The sequence below is a fragment of the Mandrillus leucophaeus genome, unplaced genomic scaffold (genome assembly GCF_000951045.1).
Source record: "Mandrillus leucophaeus isolate KB7577 unplaced genomic scaffold, Mleu.le_1.0 Scaffold260, whole genome shotgun sequence".
NCBI lineage: Eukaryota > Metazoa > Chordata > Mammalia > Primates > Cercopithecidae > Mandrillus > Mandrillus leucophaeus.
Window position 1 is genome coordinate 974,503 of NW_012102699.1, and position 26,916 is coordinate 1,001,418.

A 26,916-nucleotide genomic window follows, 5' to 3' on the forward strand; every position below is an offset into this window, starting at 1 on the left:
AGATACATAAAAGTGTTCATGAATACTTATTACCTGCAGCTCATCCATTTTCCATAAAGATTTTCATTTAAGGGTAAAATTTCACAAAATCATGAACAGTATTTCTGTGATCAGATAAGATGTATTCTCTATATACCAGTGTCCATTATATCACATGGGCATTTTTACAGGCACAGTAATATTAAGGTCAAGATGTTTAGTGATTCCAGCAACAAAACCAAATGTTAATACACGGAGTATGAAACAGATAATTCTGTCACATTGAAAGCATATGTCATCTGGTCCTCAGAATGCTGTCTAGTAGTTTTCCACTGTACTATATTTAACAGAGGCTTTTTATAAATACAATGATACCAATTAATAATTTTTCCACTTCTGGTGGGTGACCATCATAGATACTAGAACACATTATCAATGATATGAATGATGGTTTTATATTGCATGGGTGGAAATTGATCCTCCTGATTTTGGTGTAGGATACTACTGAATACCCAGGGTAAACTGCCTGTTAAACTGCATGTGGTCCTAACTTTTAAAATCATGCACCTCATCAATAAAAGTTAGTTTGGCTTTTATTAAAGTTCTATGTGATGAAAATTTTTAATCCTTTGTGATATAAAACATTTTAATTTTTTTAATTGATTAATCATTTGTGACACTTTAATCCAGTGGTCTGGTAGTAAGTTCAGCTTAAGTCAGTACTTAACTTTGAATACCTCATAAATAAAAGGACATCACACAAGATATGTAGTTATAAATGGAAAGAGTTACTAACTCTGCTTACTACATCATGATTCTTTTTCAGTGTTATTCACCAATTATGCAAAGGGTTTTAATTGAAATTTTGCTAGTAAATGTCCATCTTCACTGATGTCAGCTGTTCTTTCAAACTAACTGAAAGATGTTGCATTATTCATGTTTAACAAATGAGTTAAAAACCCCACTGAAACTCTTTCTTTAAAGGACTTTTTCTCAGGTTTTACAAGTTTATACATAGATGTGTGTGTGTGGGGGGGGGGTATAACACCTTAACAGTGATTTTGACAGCAAAATCACACCACAATGGAAACATATTCAAATATCCATTTTCAAAATGCTTTTTTTGCAGCACAAGTTTTCTAGCAATTGCTTTCACACTCATTGTTGAAATGCTCTTTGGCCTTGAAGGGATAGATGAAATGTGTTCATGCAAAAATCTCTGCCAGATAGGCTGCCACTTCAGCCCCTTGTCATGACAACAACAAAAAAGGTCAGCATATTTGGAAGACTACCATTTTGTAAAAGAAAAATGTGTTTTTAAGTTATCTTTAAGTTATTCAGGTCTTTCAAAACATAAAAAATCTCTTATGTTTTAACAAAGATACTTAGTAATGACTCCTTAGAACTCCTGGACATGACCACATGTCCCTGTGATGACCACACAGGGACATCAGACAAGTCCTGGCACCATTGTTACTCTGAGCATTAAATATGACAAAACGTACGATCTTTGTCATCCTCAGATTATACACATAGGTTTTGATAGTTTCTCTCTGTGCCCCGTGGATGATGTGTGCCCCATACTTCAGATACCAAGGTCTCTACCAGTGTAGACCACTTAGGGGGGCATTAAAAAACCTTGGCCAGGCCAACCACAGTGGCTCACACCTATAATCCCAGCACTTTGAGAGACCAAGGCAGAAGGATGACTTGAGCCTGGGAATTCAAGACCAGCCTGGGAATCTAGATCTTGTCTCCACAGAAAAATTCAGAAATTAGCCAAGCATTAACGTATGCTTGTAGTCCCAGCTACTCGGAAGGCTAAGATGGGAAGATCACCTGAACCCTGGAGATCAAGGCTGTAGTGAGCTATGATCGTGCCGTGTACTCACTTCAGCGTGGGCAAAAGGGTAAGACCCTGTCTCAAAGAAAAAAAATTGGTCACATCTCAGACCAATTAAATCATAATGTTCAGTGGTGAGATCTAGACATCAGAGTCTTTTTTTTAAGCTCCCCAGGTTTTACTGATGTTCAACCCAGTTTGAGAAGCACTGATCAGCACTTTCCAAACCTTAATCTGCACACAGATCACCTGGGAATATTGTTAACCTGGAGATCCCTATACAGTGGATCTGCGGAGAGGCCTAGAGGTCTGCGTTTCTTACAAGCTCTAAGGCGATGCAGAAACTGCTCATGGGTGGACCACTTTGAGTCCAAGAGCTACGCCAGCCCTCCCCTCTGTTCTCTGATTCATTCTCTCGGACTCTCAAGGCTGCGGGTGGGCCACGAAGCTGCAGCTGTGTCGAGAGGAGCCTCAAGCTGCAGTCATTGCTGCTTCATGCCACAGGGAATTTTATTGTGAACACTAAATAACATTTTTCTCATCTGTAAAAGCAGGATAGCAGTCATATGTGTCCTTGGCTTTTCCACTTTATTTATTGAAGAAAGTAGGGAACATAGTATGGTTTTGGGCTCCTTATTGCGAGATGAGTTTAACACTACTATGGAGAAGCCAGGAATTGTTACTTGGCTGCCTCAAAAAATGTTGAATTATAAGGATGTGAAGAAGAACAATCAAAAAGATTATTGATAGCATTGATGGGAATTTGTTTTTATTTTCAGATCTTTAAGCATTCGTACCTTTCACATAAAAATAAAAACTTTCAAATAAAGTAACGCTTATGACTCTAAGGTGTTACTTATATGTTGGGTTGGTATTCAGCCCCTACTATTGATAACACCATACCTGTGTTAAAATGTTTTTAAAAGTATAATAATATGGCTGCTTTCCCAAGTTCCATGAATGACCCTAGCAGCTCTGGTCCCACCCCAGGACATCCTGGCCTTTTTGTGATCCAGCACCTAAAAGGCTGATGTGAGGCATGACAAGGAAAGTCCGGGGCCTTGCTCTGTTCTATTTGACCGGTACCAATACCATACCACTGGTTAAATATTTTAATTTCACTTTAGCCACGTTTGAATGTGTGATCATAAACGCAAGGCATCTCAGCCATTATATAAAGGTTAAGAGACTGGTCCTAGACCTATAACAGAGGCTCCACCAGGCCTTCCAACTGCTTTCTCTGTCCTGTACTGGTCATTGTATCATCTTTTCCTCAGTCTTGTTAGATCACATTTCTGGACAAATATATAAGAGGGCAAGACAGCACAGCTCCATTGTAGAAATATTTATTGATCTAACATGAAAATTGTATTAGACTGCAAGAAATATTAGACAGTCTCTGACCTAATTTACTGCATTGTTGGAAATCCTTTATGTACAAAACATGATCAGTGGAAAAGCAATGACAGCCACGATATAGCTTGGTGCCTGACAGTTGTGCTGTGAAGATTGTGAATGGCCCAAAAGAAAAAAATAATCAGGAAAGGCTTAATTACAGGAGGATGGATAGGATTCTGGAAAGTCTGAGGCCCTACTACACATCCATTCTTCACCAGATCTATAGGTTAGCACTTCCTGTGCAATGTTTACTGGCAACCCACTCAGATTGTTTCTGCTTAAAATTTTGAATATATTGCTTGAAATTGCCCTTTTTTACAAAAAAAATTTTATTGCTATATAATTCATCTATCTTAAATCTGCTATTAATGAATAGAAAATAGAATAATATTTTCATGAAATGATAATTAACCCAGGTAAAGGATTCAGAAATTTCTGTCTATATGTGCAGTGGTTTATCACCTCATACCACCATATCAGCTCTGTTTTCACTGCCCCTTCTTTTCTTTTCTTTCTTTCTTTTTTTTTTGGGGGGGTGGGGGAGATGGAGTCTCACTCTGTTAGCCAGGCTGGAGTGCAGTAGCGCCATCTCAGCTCACTGCAAGCTCCGTCTCCCAAGTTCATGCCATTCTCCTGCCTTAGCCTCCTGAGTAGCTGGGACTACAGATGCCTGCCACCACGTCCGGCTAATTTTTTGTATTTTTAGTAGACACGGGGTTTGTTTTCTTTCTCCTGAGTCTTCTGCCTTAGGTTAAAAGAGATGAATTTCTTCCTCTAACTCATATATTTTTTAACAAGAGATTGGTTTAATAAAAAATGTTGATGCTCTGGAAAGATCGATATTTCTACCAACAAGTGAAGGGAATTTTTAAATATTTAAAATGTACGTAAGTGGTGCCCCTAGAAATGAGAGAGAAGAATGAAGCGGTCGTTATATTCTATCCATATACACTCCTTGTTTGCAAACACAGAAGAGGTTAGTGAGAGGTTATCTTTCCTCTGAGAGGCAGTTTCTGTATAGGTTCCTCCGAGTGAAGATTAGAATGTTATCAGACACTGGCTGTAGCTCAGATGACACAGTAAAAAGGAAGTAGGGGTTAAATTTAGAAATTACATGAAAGCGTTTCAAAAATAGATATATAGCTAAGAACACATAAAAGAAGCAATATGCATTTTTATCTTCTTGAAAAAACAATGCAAGTTGCTAAGTTTTTGTTTTTGTTTTTGTTTTTGTTTTGAGTTATTTAAACATGGATTTGGTTTGATTTCATGACCACTGCTGTATCACCAATCACTTTAGCTTTTCATGGGAAGCTCATCAGAATTCAACGGGAAGAGCATGCGTGGATATACTCTCTGGTAAAGTCTTCATGCACATATATTTCCATCTCTTAAACAAGGTTTTATTCAGGTTGTGGTCTTTGCCTGTTTTAAAAACTCAACGTTGAGATGAATGCAATGTAATAAAATTTGGCCTTTTCTGTAGAGAAAAAAAAACTGTTTCTATGTCACTTTAAGTCAACGTGCTTCCAGTTGCAGAACAATTACAACTGTAAAATAGTCACTGTAATTATTATATGTAACCCGTATCTTGAGAATTTAAAATGGCATTTTCTTAAACTAATAGTGCTGCAGCATGTTGGTAAAAACCATAGAAATGATTATTTTTGTAACAGATGCCCAAAAGATCTTACACTCAAAAGGGTTGTTTTACTGAATACAAAAAAAGGGTTGTGTGAGGACATTTCAGTATCATTCCTCCTGAGTCATATCTGACGTACAAACCAAGGATTGTTTCTGTTTACTGACCCATTAATGTGTGCCTATTACTATACTGTTTTGTATGTATTATTACCTTTAATCGTTACAACAGTGCTGTGACATAGTTATCATTACCTCATTGGAGGGATAAGGAAATTGAGGCTTGGAGAGATCCCAAAGCAAGGAAATGGAAACATGGTTTGATTCCATGTGTTTGACTCCAAAGCCGTAGACCCTTATCCACGTGCATATGACCACCCTTGACAACCCAAACCATGTGGTACCATTTGGCACTTAAGGCATGCCTTAGTTCCCTTGTTCAGATTTGTGTGTGTTGGAACTCATAGCACAAGCATCTAGGGCATAAATTAAAGGGCTGGTGGGGAAGGAACATTAGATGATCCCAGGTGCACATTTTTTAACTGATTCTAGCCAGGAAGCTGAGAAAATGCCCACTCGTAGGAGTCAGATTCAGCTTAATTCTCAGTTGAGAGTTCATAAGCTTCCTCATCTCATGACACAACAACGACACCAGACTTATGGGGAGTTGGGCATGGGGGTAGGGTGCAAACTCATTATTTCAGGGTCAGGCAGGTAATGAGAAGCTGGCCAGGTTCTATTATTTGCCACAGCATTGTTTGTTTTTGCATTTTAGAACATAGAATATTTTTCACCTTTATAAAAATTTATGTACTCTCTCATTATTCTTGACAATAGTGGGAAGCTATTGGCAGTCTTCTTAGCTACAGCCTGTTGTCCTCTTGGAATATGGTGCAGTGTTGCTGGGACTTCTAATCTGTCAAGAGAATTAGGACATCTGTTTTTTGGGTGTGTTTTTTGTTTTTGTCGTTTTTAATGCTAATGCTCTCAATTTTAGATACTGACCCCTTTACAAAATTTTGCTGTATCAGGTAGATGTGCAGACCGTTATCTCACATTTAGGCCTCTTATATCTTGCTCAAGTCTTCCCCATGGATAGGTTGATCGTAAGTCCTAGTTTGCCTGAGATACTTGTGTTTACACCTGTTGTCCCTGCCTCCCACCTGTTTAGCATTTATTCCAGTTTTTTAATTTTTTAATGAAGCTTTCTTATTAATAGCTGCATTAAAATAATCCAGGATGTATTTAACAGACATCCACTTTGTATTTCTAGATTCTGCCTTTGCAATTAAACAGATTTCTCACTTTACACTTGGTTGAATCTGATATCCCTTCCCAGATGCATTGTAACTGCATCTCTCTTTCAAAGACACTATGTGGGCATTCCTGCTAATATGGAGTGAGCTGGGACAAAAGTGACTAGGGACAGCCAAACTCTTCCAGTACTTGTATCCATCAATCATGCTATGGTCTGGTGTGTAGGCTGCCAGGTCCACGAAGACACCACACTTCTATGAGAAGGGTCAGTGGGCAGTTGCTAGGTATATGTGAAATGTGTGTGGAAAATGAAGGCTGAAGCAGTCTTACTGTGGAGGTGTGAAAGATTTTGCAGTATCATTTACTGTTTGATGTAAATCTGTTTTATTGTTTCATAATGCTTTTATTTTGCAACATATCTTTTTGGCCATAATTTTTTTTCAAAACTTGAAAATGCGTGTTTAAGAAAAAATTAAGTACTGTATTTTTGTTTCTCAAGAAAGTCGATAATGTGTAATTCATATAAAATTATTTATCAATACTTAACATCCACCATTGTAGCCATGAATATAATCAACCACACAAAATACAAAAGACACAAGTCTTCAGAAAGAGTATCAACATCTACTTCAAGAGTTTGCTGTTATTTTCAGAACACTGTGCCCAAAGATGACATTTTAGCTTGTGCAGCAGCAGAGAATGCATTTTTATATCACTCTGAGAAGCATGACTTTTCTTTTAGATCAAATGACTTTCTTTCCAAGTTAATTTAGCTCATTGTTTTCCAGGTTTTCTTATGCATGTACAAAAAAATGAAGCAATAGCAATTAATCTGTTAATTCTCTTAGCAGAAGAAAAACTTTGCAGGTAATTGATGGTTTGGTTTTTTTCTTCATTAATTCATGGAATCAAGATGAAGCTTTTAGAAGTTCATGCTGATAAAGTGAAATATCCAACATGGTTTTGATTGCTATAGTAAATGCTTTTTGCTTCTTTAAAAAATTTTAAAAGTCAGTGTTCAAAGTAATGTATTTTGTGGTACTGATATGAGTGTAGTTTTTCATGGAGCATAGTGTCATGGTAAAATACTGTATATATTAAATTAATAAACCAATGGACCAGAAATATTCTTAGAATAGTTATGGCTTACGTCAGTCACAGTTGTATCCAAACAAGCTGCAATAATCTGTTTATGAGTTTCATCTCCTAAACGTATTTGTGAAATAATAGTATTCTGAACTAATACCAAAATATAGTTCTATGAAAATATTTGAATTGAAATAGTTGTCCCTCCATTTGAAAAACATAATAGAGTGAGATTACTTACCATTCAGCAGACCTTGTTCAAAGCTTACCAAGTATTTTAGCCAACAAGAGAGACTGTTTCTGAATTAAAACTATTAAGGTCTACCAACAAGAGCATGATTGAAAATGTCAACAGTTTCAAATTTATTGACCTAAAATGGTTAAGGCAATTTTTAAGAATGTTACACACAATTCTATGAAATAGTTAAATATATAATATGTCAATATTGAAAAAATACAGTTATCTGAAGGATGTTAGGGACATGATATTAGAAAGAGTTACGGCTAAGAACATGACTAAAGTACATGAAGTACATAAAGTACAAGAAAAATATTTCTGCTCATTTTTTACTTTAAAGTCTATATTGATATATCAAAAGTTTATATTTTAGGAAGAATTTTATATTTGAAAAAAAAATTTTAATGCACACACTTCCTTGAATAATATCAATGTAATAACATAGATTTGCCAGTCAATAAATACTTCAAAGACATACAACATTGTTATGATTTGGCTCTGTGTCCCCACCCAAATCTCACCTTAAATTGTAATCCCCACTTGTCGGGGGAAGGGCCTCGTGGGAGGTGATTGGATTGTGGGGACAGATTTCCCCTTTGCTGTTCTCGTGATAGTGTAGTGAGTGAGTTCTCACGAGATCTGATCGTTTAAAAGTGTGTGGCACCTCCCAATTCTCTCTCTCTTTCCTGCTCCACCATGGTAAGACGTGCTTGCTTCCCCCTCACCTTCCACCATGATTGTAAGTTTCCTGAGGCCTCCCTTTCATGCTTCCTATACAGCCTGCAGAACCATGAGTCAGTTAACCTCTTTTCTTCATAAATTATCCAGTCTCAGGTAGTTCTTTATAGCAGTTCTTTATAGAACAGGCTAATACAAACATTAACTAGTTTGGTAGCTTTTTTATACTCAAAAGTGTATAGTAGACTAGAACTATTTTATTACACTCTCAATGGAAAGTTAACAGTTTCTCAACACTGGTCCAGGTAACTTTTTACACTTCTTATCTATAATATTTTCAAACTTTGGGTCTTTATTTAAAGTGACAAATTATATAATTTGTTACTAAAAAACCATGCCTTGTAGAATGTGAGTTATTTTCCTTCCCTTCTTCCTACTTAAATTCTAGGCCGGGCGTGGTGCCTGTAATGCCAGCACTTTGCGAGGCCAAGGCAGATGGATCACGAGGTCAGGAGATGGAGACCATCCTAGCTAACATAGTGAAACCCCATCTCTACTAAAAATACAAAAAATTAGCCTGGCATTGTGGTGGGCACCTGTAGTCCCAGCTACTCAGGAAGCTGAGGCAGGAGAATGGCATGAACCCAGGAGGCAGAGCTTGCAGTTAGCTGAGATAATGCCACTGCACTACCAGCCTGGGTGACAGAGCAAGACTCTGTCTCAAAAAAAAAAAAAAAAAATTCTGACTGCTTCATTACTCTTTTTCATAGGATAAAGAGGTATTGCTTTTGTTTCTTTCTCTATTTTATTAATAGAACAGTTTCTTGCTCGTTAAAGGGGCATTTAAGCAAGGTATTTTAAAAGTTCCATTCCTTCCCCAAGATTCTGGGAAAGTGAGCCTTTCACTTTCAGTTTTTCCCAACACAGTTTCTTGAATGTCTGAAGCGTCAGTGGTCAGATTTCACATGGGATGTTCCAGAAAGATATTTCCTGTGTAAGACTTTGAAATTCTTGGGAGCATTTGGGCCTTTTTTTAATCGAAGAGCTTGTTCTTTTTATTTTTTCACCTGTCTGAATTCTACCAACTGAACAGGGAAATCTTCTTTATCTGTTTTTCCTGTTGTCAAATAAAATAAAATTCCAAACCAGCAGCAACATACTCCTCTGGTTAATAAGATTGTAGGAGCACAGACATTACAAAAGACTAAAATGATTAGGCTTTTTCTGAGATGTAATATCAGGAAATGAACCACATAACATTATGTGATCTCAGAAATGAAGATGATATGAATCTATAAAGCAGGCATTTACCTGTTATGCCAAAATGGGGAGAAATCAGTCAATCAGTTGTTTCGTTTGTGTAAAATCAACCTATAGTTGGTTGTTAGGAGTCTCAGTCTCTAGTCAGTGTTTTCAAAACATGGTTTAATACACCACCAGTCTCGTCAACAGATCTGGAGGCAAAAAAAGCTTCTATGGTCAAACAAGTTTGGAAAATCCAATAATATCCCCAATGCTAGGCTCATGGATTTATAGCGCCTTTCTAGGTAAGGGCTATTGCTTTATTGTAACTCCTGTGTTCTGCAGCACAGACATCTGTTTGACTGTTTATAACCATTATTCTCCCCATTCTCTTACTTTGGCTTCAGAACCCATTTGTCAAATAAATAACTATTAACATTCCAATTAACTTACTTTTCCATTAACATAATTAATGTTCCTCAAATACTCTTTGAAAGCAGCCATACAGACCATACCCTAATTGTTTTGAATTTTAATGAATATGCATATCTTTAAAGTAATCGCTCCTCAATTTTTTAAAATCAACTGTGACTTTGTATAAACTCTCTGAAGATAAACTAGTTTTTTTGGTGATATTAATAATGCACGCACACACACACACACACACACACACACACACACAACACCCATACTAGGATACCACAGCATCATAATTATGAAGATAATAGTAGAACTTCAGAGAGTGCAAAATTTTACATTGTACCCTAAGATTTTATAGACCTGAAGGCAATATTCTTTGTAGTGGGATCATGTAATTATATCAATCAACATACTCTGGAAGTGTTTGATGTAGGTTTTGTCATGCTGCATCAAGCATCTGACCTACAATGTCATTGATACTGATAATTACGACATTACAGACAAACATGAAAAAGGAAAATGTTAAAGAACCAAATAGAAGAATATTTACACGGAAAATGGTAGTGGTAGGGCCAAGAAAGAGATTGAGTTCTTTGAAAAGAAAAAAAAAGAATTTTAAACAATAAAGGAGGAGTATTTCCTCTACCCAAGAAGGAATCCCCATTCTATGTTGGAATGCGCAAATAAAGCCTATAGGCCAACAAAACCAAAAGGAGAATCATAGTTCCAGCAAATATTTTTTGGGAAAGACGGTAGTCTTTGATTGCCTTGGTGACCATAATGAAGATTAAAAATAAAAATCTAATGATAGAAGAAACAAACTTAATAATGAGTTAATAAATCAATTTGTGAAGTCTTAAAGAAAGGATATGTGGCAGTTTAATAAATTTTCTTCTCTAACATTGTAATCTAGAACATTGTATTTAACATACATTCTCTATTGGTGTCTTGTATATTGCCTAACACGTGAGTGATAAATATTTGTTGAAATAGTTTATTGTTAATGGTACTTTTGAGATACCAGAAGATTTCATAGTAATTATAATATTTGTACTAGGCATTTTAGAAACATCTCTTTTACTTTTCCTAACAGCCCTACAACAAATTGTTCCATCTTATAGATGAGGAAACTGAGGTTCAGGAAGGTTGATTGACTTGTCTAAAGATACAGGGCTGGTACATGACAGAGTTATTATTGAAACCTGATTTGGTGTCAGGCTGTTGTTCAAGTTCTTCCTCTTTGCTACTGTGGTTCCCAGAATTACTAATTTGAGATTCAGTAGTTTCCATCTAATACCAACTTTAAGAAGGATGTGGAAGCTTAGCAAAGAAGAAACAGTGGATCCTTACCACTTAAAGACTCCACACAGAAGATCTTTCGTTTTCATGAGGAGCGTCAAAAGGCTGTGTCATGTAGTAATTTCTAATTTTGCTGAGCCACATGTTGAATCATAAATGTGGAGAGGCTGTTTTATGGGAGTGAGTCACTCGCAATGAGAACCCAGCCAGCAGCAGTTCAGTATGACTTTGCTGTTCTTTGTCATTTACGCAGTAATGCTCAGAAAAAGATACAGCAACAACTGTCACACTGCATATGATGTGCCTGAAAGAAGGTCAGCTGTTCAGGTTCTAATGAAGTCAGAAAATGTGAAACAGTCTGATAAATACAGTTCATGTCCAAGTTTTCTGCAGGAGATTTTATGCTAAGCAGTATTTGCAAATTTGAGAACTCAGAGATCTATTATCCAGAGGCCTCCAGACTGTAATTTCACATTTGAGCAAATTTAGGCTTGAATGACTTTCCCAGTGTCACAAGAATCTAGTGGGTATTTGTACCATGGTTTATATTTTTTGTACTATTTTTCCTTTTTTTTTTTTTTTTTTTTTTTTTTGGCATTTTAAGTGACTAGTAGCCTCAGGTGTCTGGCTCTTCCTTCAAGTATTTTATATGTGTTCTGTAATTTAACCCTCTAAAATAACTGCTATTATTACCTTCATTTAATGAGTTATGAGAGGGAGGTAATTAGGAGGCAGAGGTTGAGGATGTTAAATAACTTGTACAAGATCACAGTCAGCTAGTACTGTTGGAAGTGGATTTACAACACAGTCAGTCTTGTCTCAGCATCCATCATTTCACTCTGTACTTTCTTTGAGCGGAAGAAAACAAAACCAAAAAGGCTGAGGCTGGTTTTTTTTTTTTTTTCACAGTTCATTTAAGAGTTTATGATTTTTTTCTTGAGAGTCAAATGCCAAAAGGAAATAAGCACTTAGAAAAAAGTAGGAAGATGTGTGCTGCAGTTCAGAATTGAGATGAACTCTGATGCTGGCTTGTACTTTTTCTGATTTTGAGGTCCTCTGTGTGTGTTGGGCATCCCTTCAGACAGAGCAGGCCTAATAAGCTGGATATTTGTGTCTAAGAGCTTCCACAAATGTGGAAGTTACCATTTGACTTTCTACTTCTGGGTAGGTGTGACATTCCAGTCTAAAGCCGCCTTCAAGCTGTTAATGAGATTTTGAAAATTCTTCCAAAGTGACTATGAGATCTTTTTCATTTCACCTAAAGGCTTGGCCTGCTGTGGGCAGGGTAAGACCCACTGTGGTAGAACCTCAGTTCCTCCTTCCGTTTGCAGAAGCAAACATGGAAACATCAACACATCTAAGATTTACCTGAATTTTATGACGACTGAATTCTGAAAACAAGACATTACCACATTGGCACATCTTGCGGTTTCCATGTGGTCTTTCCCTAGAATTCTGCCAGAGTTTCTGAGAGTAGCTACTTAGTTCTCACAATGTTCCCTCTAAGCCTTGCCACCAGCTTGCTAAGAATTCTGAAAGCTAGCATTCATCATTAAATATTTCCACCCAGTATATTTTAACTGTAACTTAAAATGAAATAAAATTATATTTTACATTTTGTTTATGTGATTCATTAAATCATACTAGGAATTTTTTTTTTTTTTTTTAGCGATGGTATTTCTCTCTGTTATCTAGGCTGGAATGCAGTGGCGTGATCATAGCTCACTGTAGCCTTGAACTCCTGGGCTCAAGTGATCCTGCTGCCTTAGCCTCCCAAGTAGCTGGGACTACAGGCACATACCACCACGCTTGGCTAATTTTTGTATTTTTAATAGAGATGGGGTCTTGCCATGTTGCCCAGGCTGGTCTTGAACTCCTGGCCTCAAGTGATCCTTCTGCCTCAGCCTCCCAAAGTGCTAGGATTACAGGCATGAGCCAGCACAGCTGGCCCTCCCTTGCTTTTCTGTGCACAATGTTCAAAATAAACAGGATAGTCTATTGTAATTGACTTGTTATTTGTAATATTTGAGTTGAGTTTTTTCCTTTTCATCATTGTCTTTTTCATTAATAATTGTTTAATTTAGCATAACTACTTACAATTTTTACTACTATTTCACACTTGACATTTGGACAAATAGAAAAAAGGGTCTCATTTATCTTCCTATTCTAACATAGCTAAAAAAATACTGTTTCCACATACAGAATTTTTTTTTTTTTTAAACAAGAAATTGAGAGTATTGCCTTTCCATTGGTAACGTTTATATGCACAATTTAAAAAATCTGTATGTATTTTGTAAAATGCTGTCATACTTTTAAATAACTTAGAGAATCTGAGATGAAAGCTCTTACATAAATGCAAATTATGGTTGATTATATTTGAATGTCATTTTCCAAAACAGCAAGGATGGAATGAAATAACAAAGCTTAGGAGGCAGTAAAAGTGACTTAGAAATTCCAACCTGGGTGAAGGCAACATGGTGATTGCTCTGTTTTTGAAGGCAATATTCTCTCTTATTTTTGATGGAGGTTGACTTCTGAGTAATGGGTTTATAGCAGAGACAAAAGCTTACAGTGTAGAGGTTAATTTGAATTCAGAGTCAACATGAAACTTTCTCACAAGACAACTTTTTTTTTTTTTTTGGCAGTCAAAAGAAGGTAGCCTCTTTTAACTGTAAACAGTGGTCACAGTTTTTTTAAAGTGCCATGTTTATTTTGTCCATGCTGCTTTTGCTTGGAGGGGTCGTTCATCTTCATCTTTACCCGCCAGCTAAATCCTATCTTCTCTCTGACACCTCGTTTATCCTCCTCAGTCCATACACAGTTGCACTTATGCCACCCCCCTGCAGGATCGCTCATGTGCATATGTAACTGCATTCTGTCCTGTATTGTGTGATACAGTTATTGTGTAATATAGTAAGTTCATGTTTTGCTCAGGGCTACTGGGTACTCCCAGAGGGACAGTGTCTTAACATTTTGGTGCTCTATGCATTGTAGATGTATTCATTATATATTTACAATCATACAGCTTGTGGCTAGATGAGCTCTTTGGTGATTTGGTTCAATTGCCTTTTCTTATGAACACAGAAAATTAAGTTATAAAGAGGAAAAGTAGTTTCTCCTAAAGGTTATGACCAGTGTTATGGGTAAAGCCTGAATTAGAAGTTAGAATTCCTAATTTCTAGTGTTGTTCAGTTCTTCCCTCCCTCCTTCCCTCCCTCCCTCCCTCCCTCCCTCCCCTTCCCTCCTTCCCTTCCTTCCTTCTTTCCTTCTTTCCTTCCAACCAACCAACAAATATTTGTTGAACATCTACCACTTGCCAGGCACCTTGCTAGGCCCTGATTATGCGGTGTTGAGCCTGTCTTGGAACTTGGAACTTAAACCATGATTAAAGAGAAAGACAACAAATATTACACTGCCTAAGAGGTAGAGCACAGCAGTGGGGATTCATTGGGGAGCCAGTGATGCTCTGTTTTCAAAGGGAGAGTCTCAGAGGGGAACGATAATGGAGGTGGGCCCCACCTGGCATGGGATTCAGGAACAGGACTCCAGGCTGGTAAGATCGTAGGTGGGATAACATGGAAGACTGCCTACACAGGGACTCAGGACAGAAAGCAGCTACAGGGATTCATTTTCCAAAATCAGAATACCAGCAAGTGCTAGGGCTTCTCAGTTACTAGATCCAGTTGTCACAGAACAGAACAAATAAGAAAGGTGATTTCTTCAGTCTCAGTGTGTTGAGCTTCCTAAAACCTTAAGTCAAGATTAGTCTATTGGCATGGGGCTATTCCCACACAAGAGAAGAGAAGGAAGGTAAAGATTGGGAACCAGACAGGGCCTAACTGGATTACATTTATTAACATTCTGTCTGCTTAATATTCTGTGAAATGAATAGTTTGGCCATGATGTCATCATGATAGCCATTCACTAACCTTGTTTAGAAGTTTGTATTTCTGCACAAAATCAGTACTATTTCAGTAATTATCAACCGTCTGCCTCCAGTGTTCAACACAATTAGTTATTTGTGTTTAGTTGCATATTTTTATATAAATACTTTATGTATATATATTGCATTCCATAAACCCTAGTTTAATTTTGATTGTTAGGCAGTGGTGTATTCCGGCTAATTTGAGGGTTGATCATAAAATATTTTCATTGCAATCTTATTTAAAAAATTTTTAGTCTCTTTATCTCCTTCCTGCTAAATGAATATAACCAAGTTCTTTTACATTGTTAAAAGATTGAATGGGGGTACTCAATCTGATAATGTAGATAAGACAGATAAAAAACAAATATTTTGAAAGTTTGGGTGCATAAGAGTGGAGAGGTAATTGTCATTGTTGTCCAGATTAAATTACTGCTATTAATTGTTCTTCTAATGGTTTTACACCCTATTCTAAAAGTGAACTAGAGAAGCTAATCCTGATTAGTTCAGGATTCTGATTGAGTTTTTGCTTAGACATACAACACCCATACGCTGGCTATATTATGTGTTAGATTATAATAAACTATAAACATAGAGGAATAATTACTCCTGCCTCCTTTTCTTTTAATAATATTATTTTAGGATTATGATAATATGTAAAAATAGTGGTCCGTGTAAGCATAACATTCTCATTGTTCTGATGAGAGAGCCGAATATGGCACCTTCCTCTAGTTTCCTCTAATCAAATCTAAGTAACATCAAAGTTTACTCTAGAGGGAAAGATTTGGGACTGAGTTCTCGCTAAGAAAAACAAAAAATATGGAACATGACTTTATTTTAAACCAGTTTAAAGACCAGTATATGAAGGAAGTTGTTACCTGAATTGTATGTAATGTAATATGCAAAGCAAAGAAAATTTGGAAAGTAGTAGATTATTAAAACTGCCTTTTTTTTTAATTTAAACAGGCTCATGCACAATTAGTTCGAGAAGTTGATGTGGAGAAGGTGTCTGCTTTTGAGAATCCATATGTAGATGCAATAAAGAGTTTATGGAATGATCCTGGAATCCAGGAATGCTATGATAGACGACGAGAATATCAATTATCTGACTCTACCAAATAGTGAGTATCTTTCCAGGAGGCCCTATGGGTTTTTCTCTTTACTTCCATTTGGAGGTTTTGTGATTATCATAACTTCTTTATTCTGTCCTGTGTATGTCATACACGATTCAAACTTCAAAAGTTAGGGAGCATAGATATTGAACTTATGCCAACCTCATATATCTAAATTAGATTATCAGGGACTAGTATCATGAGTCAGGGAGAATGTTTCTTTTACTGTTTTCTGTTTGAAAAACAAACTGAAGACTCTAGGAATCTGATTTCACCAATCTATCTCCTCCCCCAAATTGCAAACTAGCAATTCTCACATATGCCATTGTGATTTGAAATCTTGTAATAATAATTTTTGATACAAAATTCAGTCGTAATCATGTGCTAGAAAACACCTACACACATTAGCAACTGCAAACAAAAAATATGTTTGATTATGGCTTCTTAAAACATCAGACTTCCTGGTTTCCAGTTTTCAGATCCAGAACTTTACTGCTTTCTGGGAGCCACTATTATGTTGATGGATAGGTTTTCCTTTGCATGAAAATTGCATGTGAGTCTAATTTCTAATTCCAGAATTATTTTGTGAGCTGTCATTCAAATTCATGTCCTGGGAAAGATTTGCATCCTAGAAATCTGTTACTTCTCTGCAATAAATCTCACCTAACAGAAAGGAAGTAAAGATTTGGCAATCATTGGATTAATGTGATCAGTGTAGGCAGCAATGTAGATAACCAGGCACCTGAATAGTGAGTTTTCTTTTGGTAGTATTTAGCCAGGTTTCTGTCTACATTAGTTATATTAATACAGCATCTGCCTCTTGTTTTTTGGTTCTGGGCAGACAGAAGAATGGGTAGAAAATAATCAGCAGCCTTATGCCAGTTCATATGATAAAGTGATCCACTGGATGAGAGTGGGCCCTTGGGGAAAATAAGAGGCCCTGATAGGCTGCTTGACATCACTCAGAAGTGCATGGAAGATTCTAAGAGCTATATGACTCTGTTTTTTCAGTAAAATTGTCATGCTTTTACTCTTAATTCCAGGCATTTATATAAGATATGATTCACATCAGCCACAGAAATGTTTCCTGATCAAACTATTTCTTGTATTCTTATGGTAGATTTGAATTAGGCCATTCTGAAGTGTGGCACAATGCTCATGAGCACCATATTTGTAGTAGTTAATATTTTAACTAGCATTAACCCCCTTGTGAGCCTCTGAAATGTGTACTTTCTTCATTCTTCCTTTCATCATCCTTCCACACCTTCATATAGTTCTTCTCATTTCTGGTCTTTCTCTTCTGCTTTCCTGCCTGCCTGCCTTCCATTCGGCTCTTCTCCCTCCCTCTATCCTTTGTCCCTTTGTTCCTTCCTCCTGGGCTCCCACTGTATAAGTTTCTGTGAGTACAGAGATGAAAAAGATGCATTCAGCTCTTGTCTGTTCTAAATTCTGCCCCCTCAACCTTTGATCAGCTGTCTTTTTTACTCCTGCCCCCTCTGTCCTTCTGTTTCTTTTGCCATTTCAAATTCCATCTATCTCCCCATGTTGCTGCTGTGTCTCATCCATCATTCCCTGTTCCCATTCATTGTGTCTCTTCTGTCTGCTTATTTACCCTCCACCCTCAGCTCTGAATCTCTCTGGCTCTCTCTTAACTCCTCTCTGTTTCTCACTTTGCTACTGTGATGTCTTGCCCTAGCCTTTAAGACTAACTCATCCTCCATTATAAAGTTACATTTACTGATAAATTCTTCACTTTGCATCATTTTTCTTCTAACCTCTATCTTTTAACTTTTAGTTTCAGTCTTATCTTTTCCCCTCCCTACCTGTTGTATTCTTTACCTGTCATCTGTAACTGTTCTCCCTACAGAGAGTCCGCTACTGGGCCGTCAGAGCCCCCCAAGTTACATTTACTGATAAATTCTTCACCTTGCATCATTTTTCTTCTACGCTCTATCTTTTTACTTTCAGTCTTATCTCCTCCCCTCCCTACCTGGTCTACTCTTTACCTGTCATCTGTAACTGTTCTCCCTACAGAGAGTCCTGCTACTGGGCAGTCAGAGGCCCCCAGTATCTAGTAATTATGTGCTTACTAGAGTTACATCTCTCCCCTTAGGGTTTGCCTCCTCCTCCTGGGTTGGACCTTCTGAGAGAGTCCTCTTTGCACCTAGGACACCTGTATTGGACTATGGATATGTTCTTGAGACAAGACTTCATCATATCTCTGATGACATACCCTCAGTTTAGATTTGTGAATTTCTAGACATGGAACCATTAGTTAGTATGAGAATTGGATGCTGCCACATCTAACTTGCTTAGGGCAGGAGCTCTCCTAGACAGCTTCTCCAGACCTGTCCATGCCGTGATCCTGGGAAAAGCTGCTGTCCTAGAGTTCTGTCAGTGCAGGCTTAGTCTACTGTAGAAACGGGCACATTCCTTATGATAAAACAAGACTAAAACATGGGGCCATCTAGCACAGGCTGATCTAAACTCCTTCAAATGATTGTTCTTTAAATAGTTCTACATTCCCCTAGTGGGAATGAGGATAAATTGATTTTCTAAATTATATATATGTGGGCCAGGCACGGTGGCTCACACCTGTAATCCCAGCACTTTGGGAGACCGAGGTGGGTGGATCACCTGAGGTCAGGAGTTGGAGACCAGCCTGACCAATATGGTGAAACCCCGTCTCTACTAAAAATACAAAAGAAGTAGCCAGGCGTGGTGGGGTGCGCCTGTAGTCCCAGCTACTCGGGAGGCTGAAACAGGAGAACTGGTTGAACCCAGGAGGGGGAGGTTGCCGTGAGCCACGATTGAGATCGGTCACACCACTGCACTCCAACCTGGGCGACAGAGGAAGACTCCATCTCCAAAAATAAAAATAAAAAATAAAAGTAAATTATATATATATGTAGACATACATAACCTAAATCTTTTTTAACCACACTTTATGCTGAAGTAATAAAGTGAATTCTAACAACATGTACTTATATCCTTAGATGTATCAGTATGTATCTCTTTTTTTAAAAAAGTAGGACATTTTCCTACCTAAATAATAATACATTATTATACCTAAAATTAATTAACTTCTTTTTATCATTCTGTACCCAGTTCATATTCAGATTTCCCAAATTCTTCCAAAATGTCCTCTAGAGGTGGTTGATTTCAGGACTTCACATTGCATCTGGTTGTTATGTCCCTTAAGGTTCTTTTAATCTAGTAGAGACCCATTTTGCATTTCACTGGCATATTCAAGAGATTGGCCTAGATTTGCCTGATTGCTTCTCATAGTATGATTTAGTTTGCTCCTGTATCTCATGGATTTACTATAAATTAGAAGTTACATTTAAAGTCTTTATTAGATTCAAGTTAAACATTGTGACTAGAATGTATTATAAGTGATGTTGTACCCATGGTGGATGAAGTTAAGATTTACCACAGTATCAGGGTAGTGGCACTCTCCATTATAAAGTTGTATTTTACTTGTCTCTCATCCTGTTAGTTTGTCACTGAGCAATCTCTAGTTCTTCATCAGCTCTTCATCTGATAGTTTTACTTCCAACTGATAATTCTTGCCAGATTTAATAATTCCATTGGGATTCATAAAATAATTATTTTCCTCTTTTATCAGTTGGTGTGTCAGTTGGTCTACATTGGCATTCTTCTGCATAGAAGATTTTATCTCTTCAACTATTTGATTAATCATCTGAACCAGGACACATTGAGAAAGAGGAGGCTCTATTAATAATTATAGTGAAATAGCAGGCATAAACTGAGATTCTCCAGGACAGGCAGGGACGTTTGGTCACCTTAGCTAAGTGAAACTGAAGGAAGGAGGTTTGTTTCTTTCGTTTTCTGTAGAATACTCTCTTTACTTCAAAGGCAGTAGAATCAATTTATTCCTGCCAGTTATGTAAGGGGTTGTCTGTATAAACCAGAGTTAACTGGACCCACGTTTCAGGTCTCCTCCTGGCATGTTTTGGTACCACCTATACATCAGTGCCCAAGCAGCCTGTCTGACTTGCCTTAATCCCACTGTGCCAGGAGGCCTGAATGTTAGTTACTTTATTCTTCACCGTCTTAATAGTGGGCACTTTACATTTTCCTTAGCCAGGTAAACCTCTCAACAGAAATAGGACCTGGGTGTGATAGAGTCACTCATTTGCTGCTGTGTTCCACATGTTTCTCCAGTGTAGTCACAACAGATGCTCCAGGAACTGCAAAGATGACAGCACTGGCAAAGATGTAGGTCCCATATATTAAACATTGCTGATTTCCCTGTACTAAAAATCATGTTCACGAATAACTCAGAATAATTTTTCTCTGTGTTTGGGATAATTGTTATCCCTTTTCCTTTCTGACTTTTTTGTGTATATTACCCTAGTACATCTTCAGTATATTATCTTGCCTCCTTTTCTTCATATAGGGTTTCTATGTTGTTCCTATCTTTATAATTGAAACATACTTCATCGTTATTCTGGACCTAATTTCTTACTCAGAATATCACCACCTTACAGAAATATTTCTGAACTTAGGACCAACTTCTTTTGGTGCTGCCTGTCTCTAGTGGCAGGTCTTCAGAGTAGATTTAGGGAATACATAACATCTAAATTTCTGGTATTAGAAGACGCTCCCTGCCACACACACCTGCTTAAAGGTTGTCGTGTAATAGCAGTTCTGTCCACAACTCTGGTGGTTGTGAGATTCAGTGCAAGCGACTTAAAAAAAATACTGGGAGCAGAGGCCAAGCATGCCTGTCTTCTTTTCTCTCTAATGAACTCCTATTCATCCTTTAAGACCCGACTCAAGAGTCACCCTTTCTGAAAGCCTTGCCCAACACCAGTGACAGTAAGTCACTATGTCATCTGTCTTAACACTGTGTTAAGACATCACGTTTACTAAAGTGCCTCTCTCCTCTACCCTCAGTTCCTGACAGCAGTGCTCATGTTTGACTTTCACAAGTGATTATTTCATGAAATAATAGATGGGTAATTTCTACTATTTTAATGACCTTGGTATAGGCACCATCTCTCTTTGGCTGTTAAAGATTATGAAGGTTCAGAACTGAAGGCATTCAAGTCTTGTTTCCTGCTGTTGTTGAAGGTCTAGGATCTGAAAAGCCTTATCAAAGACAATAATAGCTGCTATTTACTGAATATTTACTATATGTTAGATTCTGTGCTTAGTCATTTACATTTGTTATTTCATTTAATCCTCAAAGTCACCTGCAATGGTAGATAGTTATTAGCATCCCCATCTAACAGAAGAGGAAACTAGGATTCAGACTGAATAATTTGTTCAAGGCCACATACTCAGTAAGTGAATGCAGTAGGAGTTGAATTCAAATTTGCTTATTCCAGAGCCCAAGCTTTTAACCACTGAACTACAACCTCACATAGGATGGATGGATGGTTGGATGGATGGATGATAGATAGATAGATAGATAGATAGATAGATAGATAGATAGATAGATAGATAGATAGATAGGTGATTGACAGTTTTTAGATAAGATAGATGGATAGGTAGACAGATGAATCAGTAGATAAATACCTATGATTAGGTGTTTTATAAGTCGCTTACCATGAAGAACAAATTATTAATCTTTATCAATATTGTCTACAGATAGTTTCATATTTATAAAGTCAAGAAGGAAAATTATATAAAATTGACTGGAAAACAAACCCAACAGGTTTTTGGTTATCATTATGAAAAGTTAGCCATGTTTAGATAAGCAGCAGTTATCCGTACTAACATGGAAGATGTTCTAAGTCACAGATAATTCAGGAATGTTATTTCTTTGTTTTAACCTACAGTCTTTATCTCTCAACCCCTCTTCCCCAAAATCCAGTCAATCACTTTTACTGGAACCAGTGAGAAGGACACAATAAAATGATTTGAGCTTCCCTTCTACTTTGATTAGCCAACTTGCCTATCATAGTAGGTAATCAGATGACTCAAAGGACAGGCGGCAATGATAGAACCAAGGAGATGGGAAATTCCAGATAATGGATAAGCAGTTGTGGATACATTTGCAATTGGCCTTAATTTGGTGAATTCTTCCAATTCTATTTAATGAAAGAATAAAAAGCATTCAAAGATCCTAGGGAGTTTTGTAGATTACTTTATTAACTTTTTCGTTATTGATAAAAAGCCTGAAGGCTCTGAAAATGATTAAAGAGCACAAAAAACAGATGGTTGTAAGTTCACTTTTTTCCCCCTAGATTTCACCACCTACTTTAATACACCGAGACATCAGGTCAAATGAGTTCACTGCCTACACTACCAAAATCTCCCTGACATTAGCCAGAGGACACAAGTCTCAATCACATTGGCATTTAGTGAGAAAAGGCCTCATATGCAGGCTTTGGCTAGTCTACTGTAGCTGTGTTTGCCTTAAGAGACCAAATAATTTCTAATCTTACTTCACCGAATTCCCCTCCAGGGAGTTGGGTAGATCAGACACCTTCTTGAAATTTCCACATGATCCGGAGCCCATAAAGAACATGAGTAGATTGGCTTTTTGGCATAAGTCAACATTGGAGTTTCACCTTCTAAACGCATGCTTACATTTTTTGAGTCTGATTATGAACTTGCACCAGTATATTATGTGCCATGTTGAATTTAACAAAAGGCATTTCAAGGATAGGGTAACACACATCCACCTGACTTAGGGCCAGTCCTTCTTGAAGAGGAAGTACCTTGCTAAAAAGTTGCTGACTGATGAGTCAAACAGTTGTAGTCCAGGGTTTATTGGTTTGGCTGTTGTATCCATCCACACTTTCCTCTGACAGTTTTTTTGAAAAAGTTTAAGCCTACTTCAGGCTTTTGAAGGCAGATAAGACCGTTGTATGGTGTGAATATTAGGTCAAGGTCCAGCTGGAATTCCCTCTGCTACTCACTACCTCGGGGGCATTGACTAAGCCTCACTTTCCTCAGACATGGATTACATGTGATATGTAATCCTTAAATTCTCCTCCTAAATTCTGAAGTCCTTTGATTCTGTTGCAGTAGATTCCCTTTATCTGAGAAGTCATTATCCTATGCAGTCAAATGAAAACCTGGCACCTTAAAATTTACCTGGAAATGTAATGAACGGAGAAATTATTCTCTACATGATTAAATTACTAAAAATGCTATGTTTAGCCAGGTCAGAAGAGGGCATTGACCTTGCATATGTCTGCTCTTTTTTAGAGTGACAATAATAACAAAAGTGTCGTTCTTTTCACTTGAGTGACATATTTAATTCTCTTCATGTTTTGTTATCTAGTGGGCCACATTTTCCAATCTTTAGTAAAACAACAAACAAAAAGCCGTGCATTTGTCTTCCTCAGTGAATGCTGATGATTCTAAGATGTGGTCTTTATTATTCCCTTCTCAGAATGCTCTTAGAGGTAAAAAGATAAGGCTTAGATATGCTGAACTCTCCTCTAACCTTTATTACAGAGAAGGAACAGGAAAAAGGGCTGAGATTAGCCCCAGTTTATCTGCCCTTTAGGCAGAGTGGATGTGGGCAAGTCAGTTTGCGGTTTGCTCACATTTTAGTGGGACGTTTGTTTGGACTTTGAGTAGTTTGGCCTCTTCTTTGTAGGCCTTTCTACAGTCTTTAATCAGGATGATGATGTGCCTAGTAGAACAGGGATTAGCGTGCCTATTTTTGTAAATAAAGTTTGGTTGGAACATAGCCATGCTCATTTGTTTATGAATTGTGTATAGCTGCCTTGGACCCAACGGGAGAGTCAGATAGTTGTAACAGAGATCATATGGTCCAAAAGTCCTAAAATATTTATATTTACTATCTGATTTTCGTTCTCTCACACACACAAATTCAAACCCCTCTTAGAGGTGAAGAATGACTATTAAAATGCAGTAGCATTCTGCTTATGCCCTTTAGATAAAACGTAGTTTAAGACTCTGATGCTCTGAATTAAACCAGAGATATCTTTTAGAGTACTGAGTGAAGCAATGGCCTACATTCCTTCAGCAGTCCTCTAGAAATACTGCTTTGCACAATGAGACATTTGGTCGGAAGTGAGCAACAGAAAGTTCTAGATAATATTTCCTGGAAGTACCACTAAGTGCCACACAAAGCATGTCTAGCACTAAAAATGGCATGAATGACCAGAAATGTTCATTGAGTTGATTTGGCTTCTGAGTGCAAGGATTGTGTGTCATATGTGCTTGACTCATAGTGTCTGGTATGGTATGGTGGTATGTTGCAGCTGATGAGAGGGTTTCATAGGATTTAGCAATCAATTGAAGCAGAGATAGGAGTGACAGTCTTTTGTAAGAGGGCTAATAGAACATGCACATGACTAGAAGACAACCCCATCCCACTTCCAATCACAGGGAACCAAAGAATCCTGCTGTCTTCATGTAACCCATAAGGTCATTCAGCACCTTTTTTGACTCCCCACTTCCCAAGAAGCCTTGCTGACTCTGGTATTCTTGAGTTCATTACCAGGTTAAAGTCTTTTCGGTTTAAAATAATGAATTGAATTTTGATTTATAATTAGTTTACACTAACTCATGTTAGCATGACCAGCTCTCCAGACCTGATCATCCTTGTCAAAATGAAAGTTCTAATCTCACAAAACCAGTATCCAAATTAAGGTGACATAACTGACATGACCACGGGAGACCCACTGAAATCAGTATGACCTATTGCTCATTGCTCTTAGCTGCAATCACTGGAACTTCTCTTTTGACCCACATTACATCTGCATTGTAGTATGGTTATTTATAACACGTTTATCTTCATTGCCAGACTATAATCTCCTTGAGGACATGATTTGTGTCTTTTTTCCTTTGTAGTTCACGCTCAGCCTAAGCATAGGGCCTAGCTTATTGTAGACCTTCCATAAAATATGTTGAATGAATGATAGAGGAAAAAGAAAATTCTGTACCTTTCCTAATTTCTTCTTATCTCTCGTTTTCTGCCTGTTCAAATCCCATTCTGTCTGCACAGAGTAACCCATCCTCCACCTCTACTGCGCACTATTCTCCAGTGACTACAGTTCATAATCATCTCTCCCTTCCTGTTGCATTCATCATTAGCAACTCACAATTTGGCACTTAATTGTTTCTTAATTGATTCATCGGTGCTCTCTTTGCTTCACAGGTAGACTGAAATCCCTAAAGGCAAAGAAGGTATTTTAACATATTTTGTATGAGTTCTCTGTGCCAGTCTCCCTCCATCTAACACACTGCATTAGAGTTTAATGTATAACAGATTCCCAATAAATATGTGTAATTTAACTGAATTAAGCATCGCCACCCAATTTCAAGGCAAGCAGACCAGAATTAAAAAGTAATCTTCAGCTATTTCTTGATATGTTTTAGAATTGTATCAAAATTAATCAATAGCTTTGACAGTTGTCATATATAAAAGGTGAATAAATTAACAAAGCCAAATAGGCAAATTGAAAAAGACTTCCTTCTTTCTTTCCTCTCTTTCTCTCTCATTGCTATTGTTTTGTTTTCATTTTCAATTACAAAGTTGATTTATTTTTTTTGAGCATTACCCCTGAGAATCTGTTGCTGTGAGCCCAGCCCTGGCCCTGGCATCTGGCAGACACTTAGATGTCTGGCCCTTTCCCTATTTGGCACTAATGTTCTCTTTACATCAGACTTTCAGATTCATAAGTTAATGAAACTTTACCAAATGCAGTGATAGAATCTTTTTAGGAGATATGTAATTTAGTTTTAAAAATCTTATTTTTCTAGATTGGGTTAGTTCTTTGGTAGAGGGAAATTGAAATGCATAATCTTGAAGACTTCTCTTTTATCCTCCAGAATAGTCTCCCTTGAACAGCTTTCAAAAATGGTAGGATTATAACCCACCTGATACCACTGAGTGATCTTTGTTTTGAACCTGCAACTTTGTATTAAAAGCAAACTGCTTGGCCGGGTGCAATGGCTCATGCCTGTAATCCCAGCACTTTGGGAGGCCGAGGTGGGCGGATGACGAGGTCAGGAGTTCGAGACCAGCCTGACCAACAAGGTGAAACCTTGTCTCTACTAAAAATACAAAAATTAGCCAGGCATGGTGCTGCATACATGTAATCCCAGCTACTTGGGAGGCTGAGGCAGGAGAAATCACTTGAACCCAGGAGGCAGAGGTTGCAGTGAGCCGAGATCGCGCCACTGCACTGCAGCTTAGGCGACAGAGCGAGACTGTGTCTCAAAAAAAAAAAAAAAGTAAACTTCTTATGAACAGAATGCCTATTAATAAATGCTGCACATCTTTGAACTCTAACATGTATGCCAAGTATCAAAAAGGAAAAAGGAAAGTTGATTCGTTCTCTGCAAAATGAGCTTTTTAGGAGATGGAAGTGTTTGTGGAGTGAGCAATCTTCTGCCGCTAACCATCCTAACCAGACTACCAGCCAGGCTCCTGTCTGCCACAGGATTTGCCATATGAGGAAGGGACTAGCGTATGTCATGCAACCAACATGTCTCCTTGACTGTCCCCTCAGGATAGCAGTTTTGCAAAACTGTTACTTCTTCCTTTGTTTTTGCAGGTCACTGTACAATTTTTTTTTCACTTTTTTCCTTTGGACCTTTGTGGTCATATAGCAACTGCACGATAACTCTGTGTTTCTGATTTCTCTTTAGCTTCCAGTGCTTTTGACAGTGTCAGATACCATCTCATGGCATGATCTAGCTTTCAACTCCCCAAAGACTGTTCCTCTCACAATGAGGTCTTCTTAATTTTTTTAAACGAAGTCGACCTCATTTTTCTAACCTTCTTTTCAATAATTAAAAATGTGAAGACCTACCCAGAATCATTTTCTGTGCCATGACT

The 26,916-nt window shown here is 37.6% G+C and overlaps 1 protein-coding gene across 1 annotated transcript in view; it reads left to right on the forward strand.

Annotated features, from left to right (window-relative positions):
• The window catches only part of GNAQ (guanine nucleotide binding protein (G protein), q polypeptide), a 341,430-nt gene that overhangs the window by 222,373 nt on the left and 92,141 nt on the right, over positions 1-26,916 (forward strand). The window contains exon 3 of the mRNA XM_011984079.1: positions 15,970-16,124. Coding sequence (XP_011839469.1) covers positions 15,970-16,124 — 155 coding nt within the window. The remainder of the gene's footprint in view (positions 1-15,969; positions 16,125-26,916) is intronic.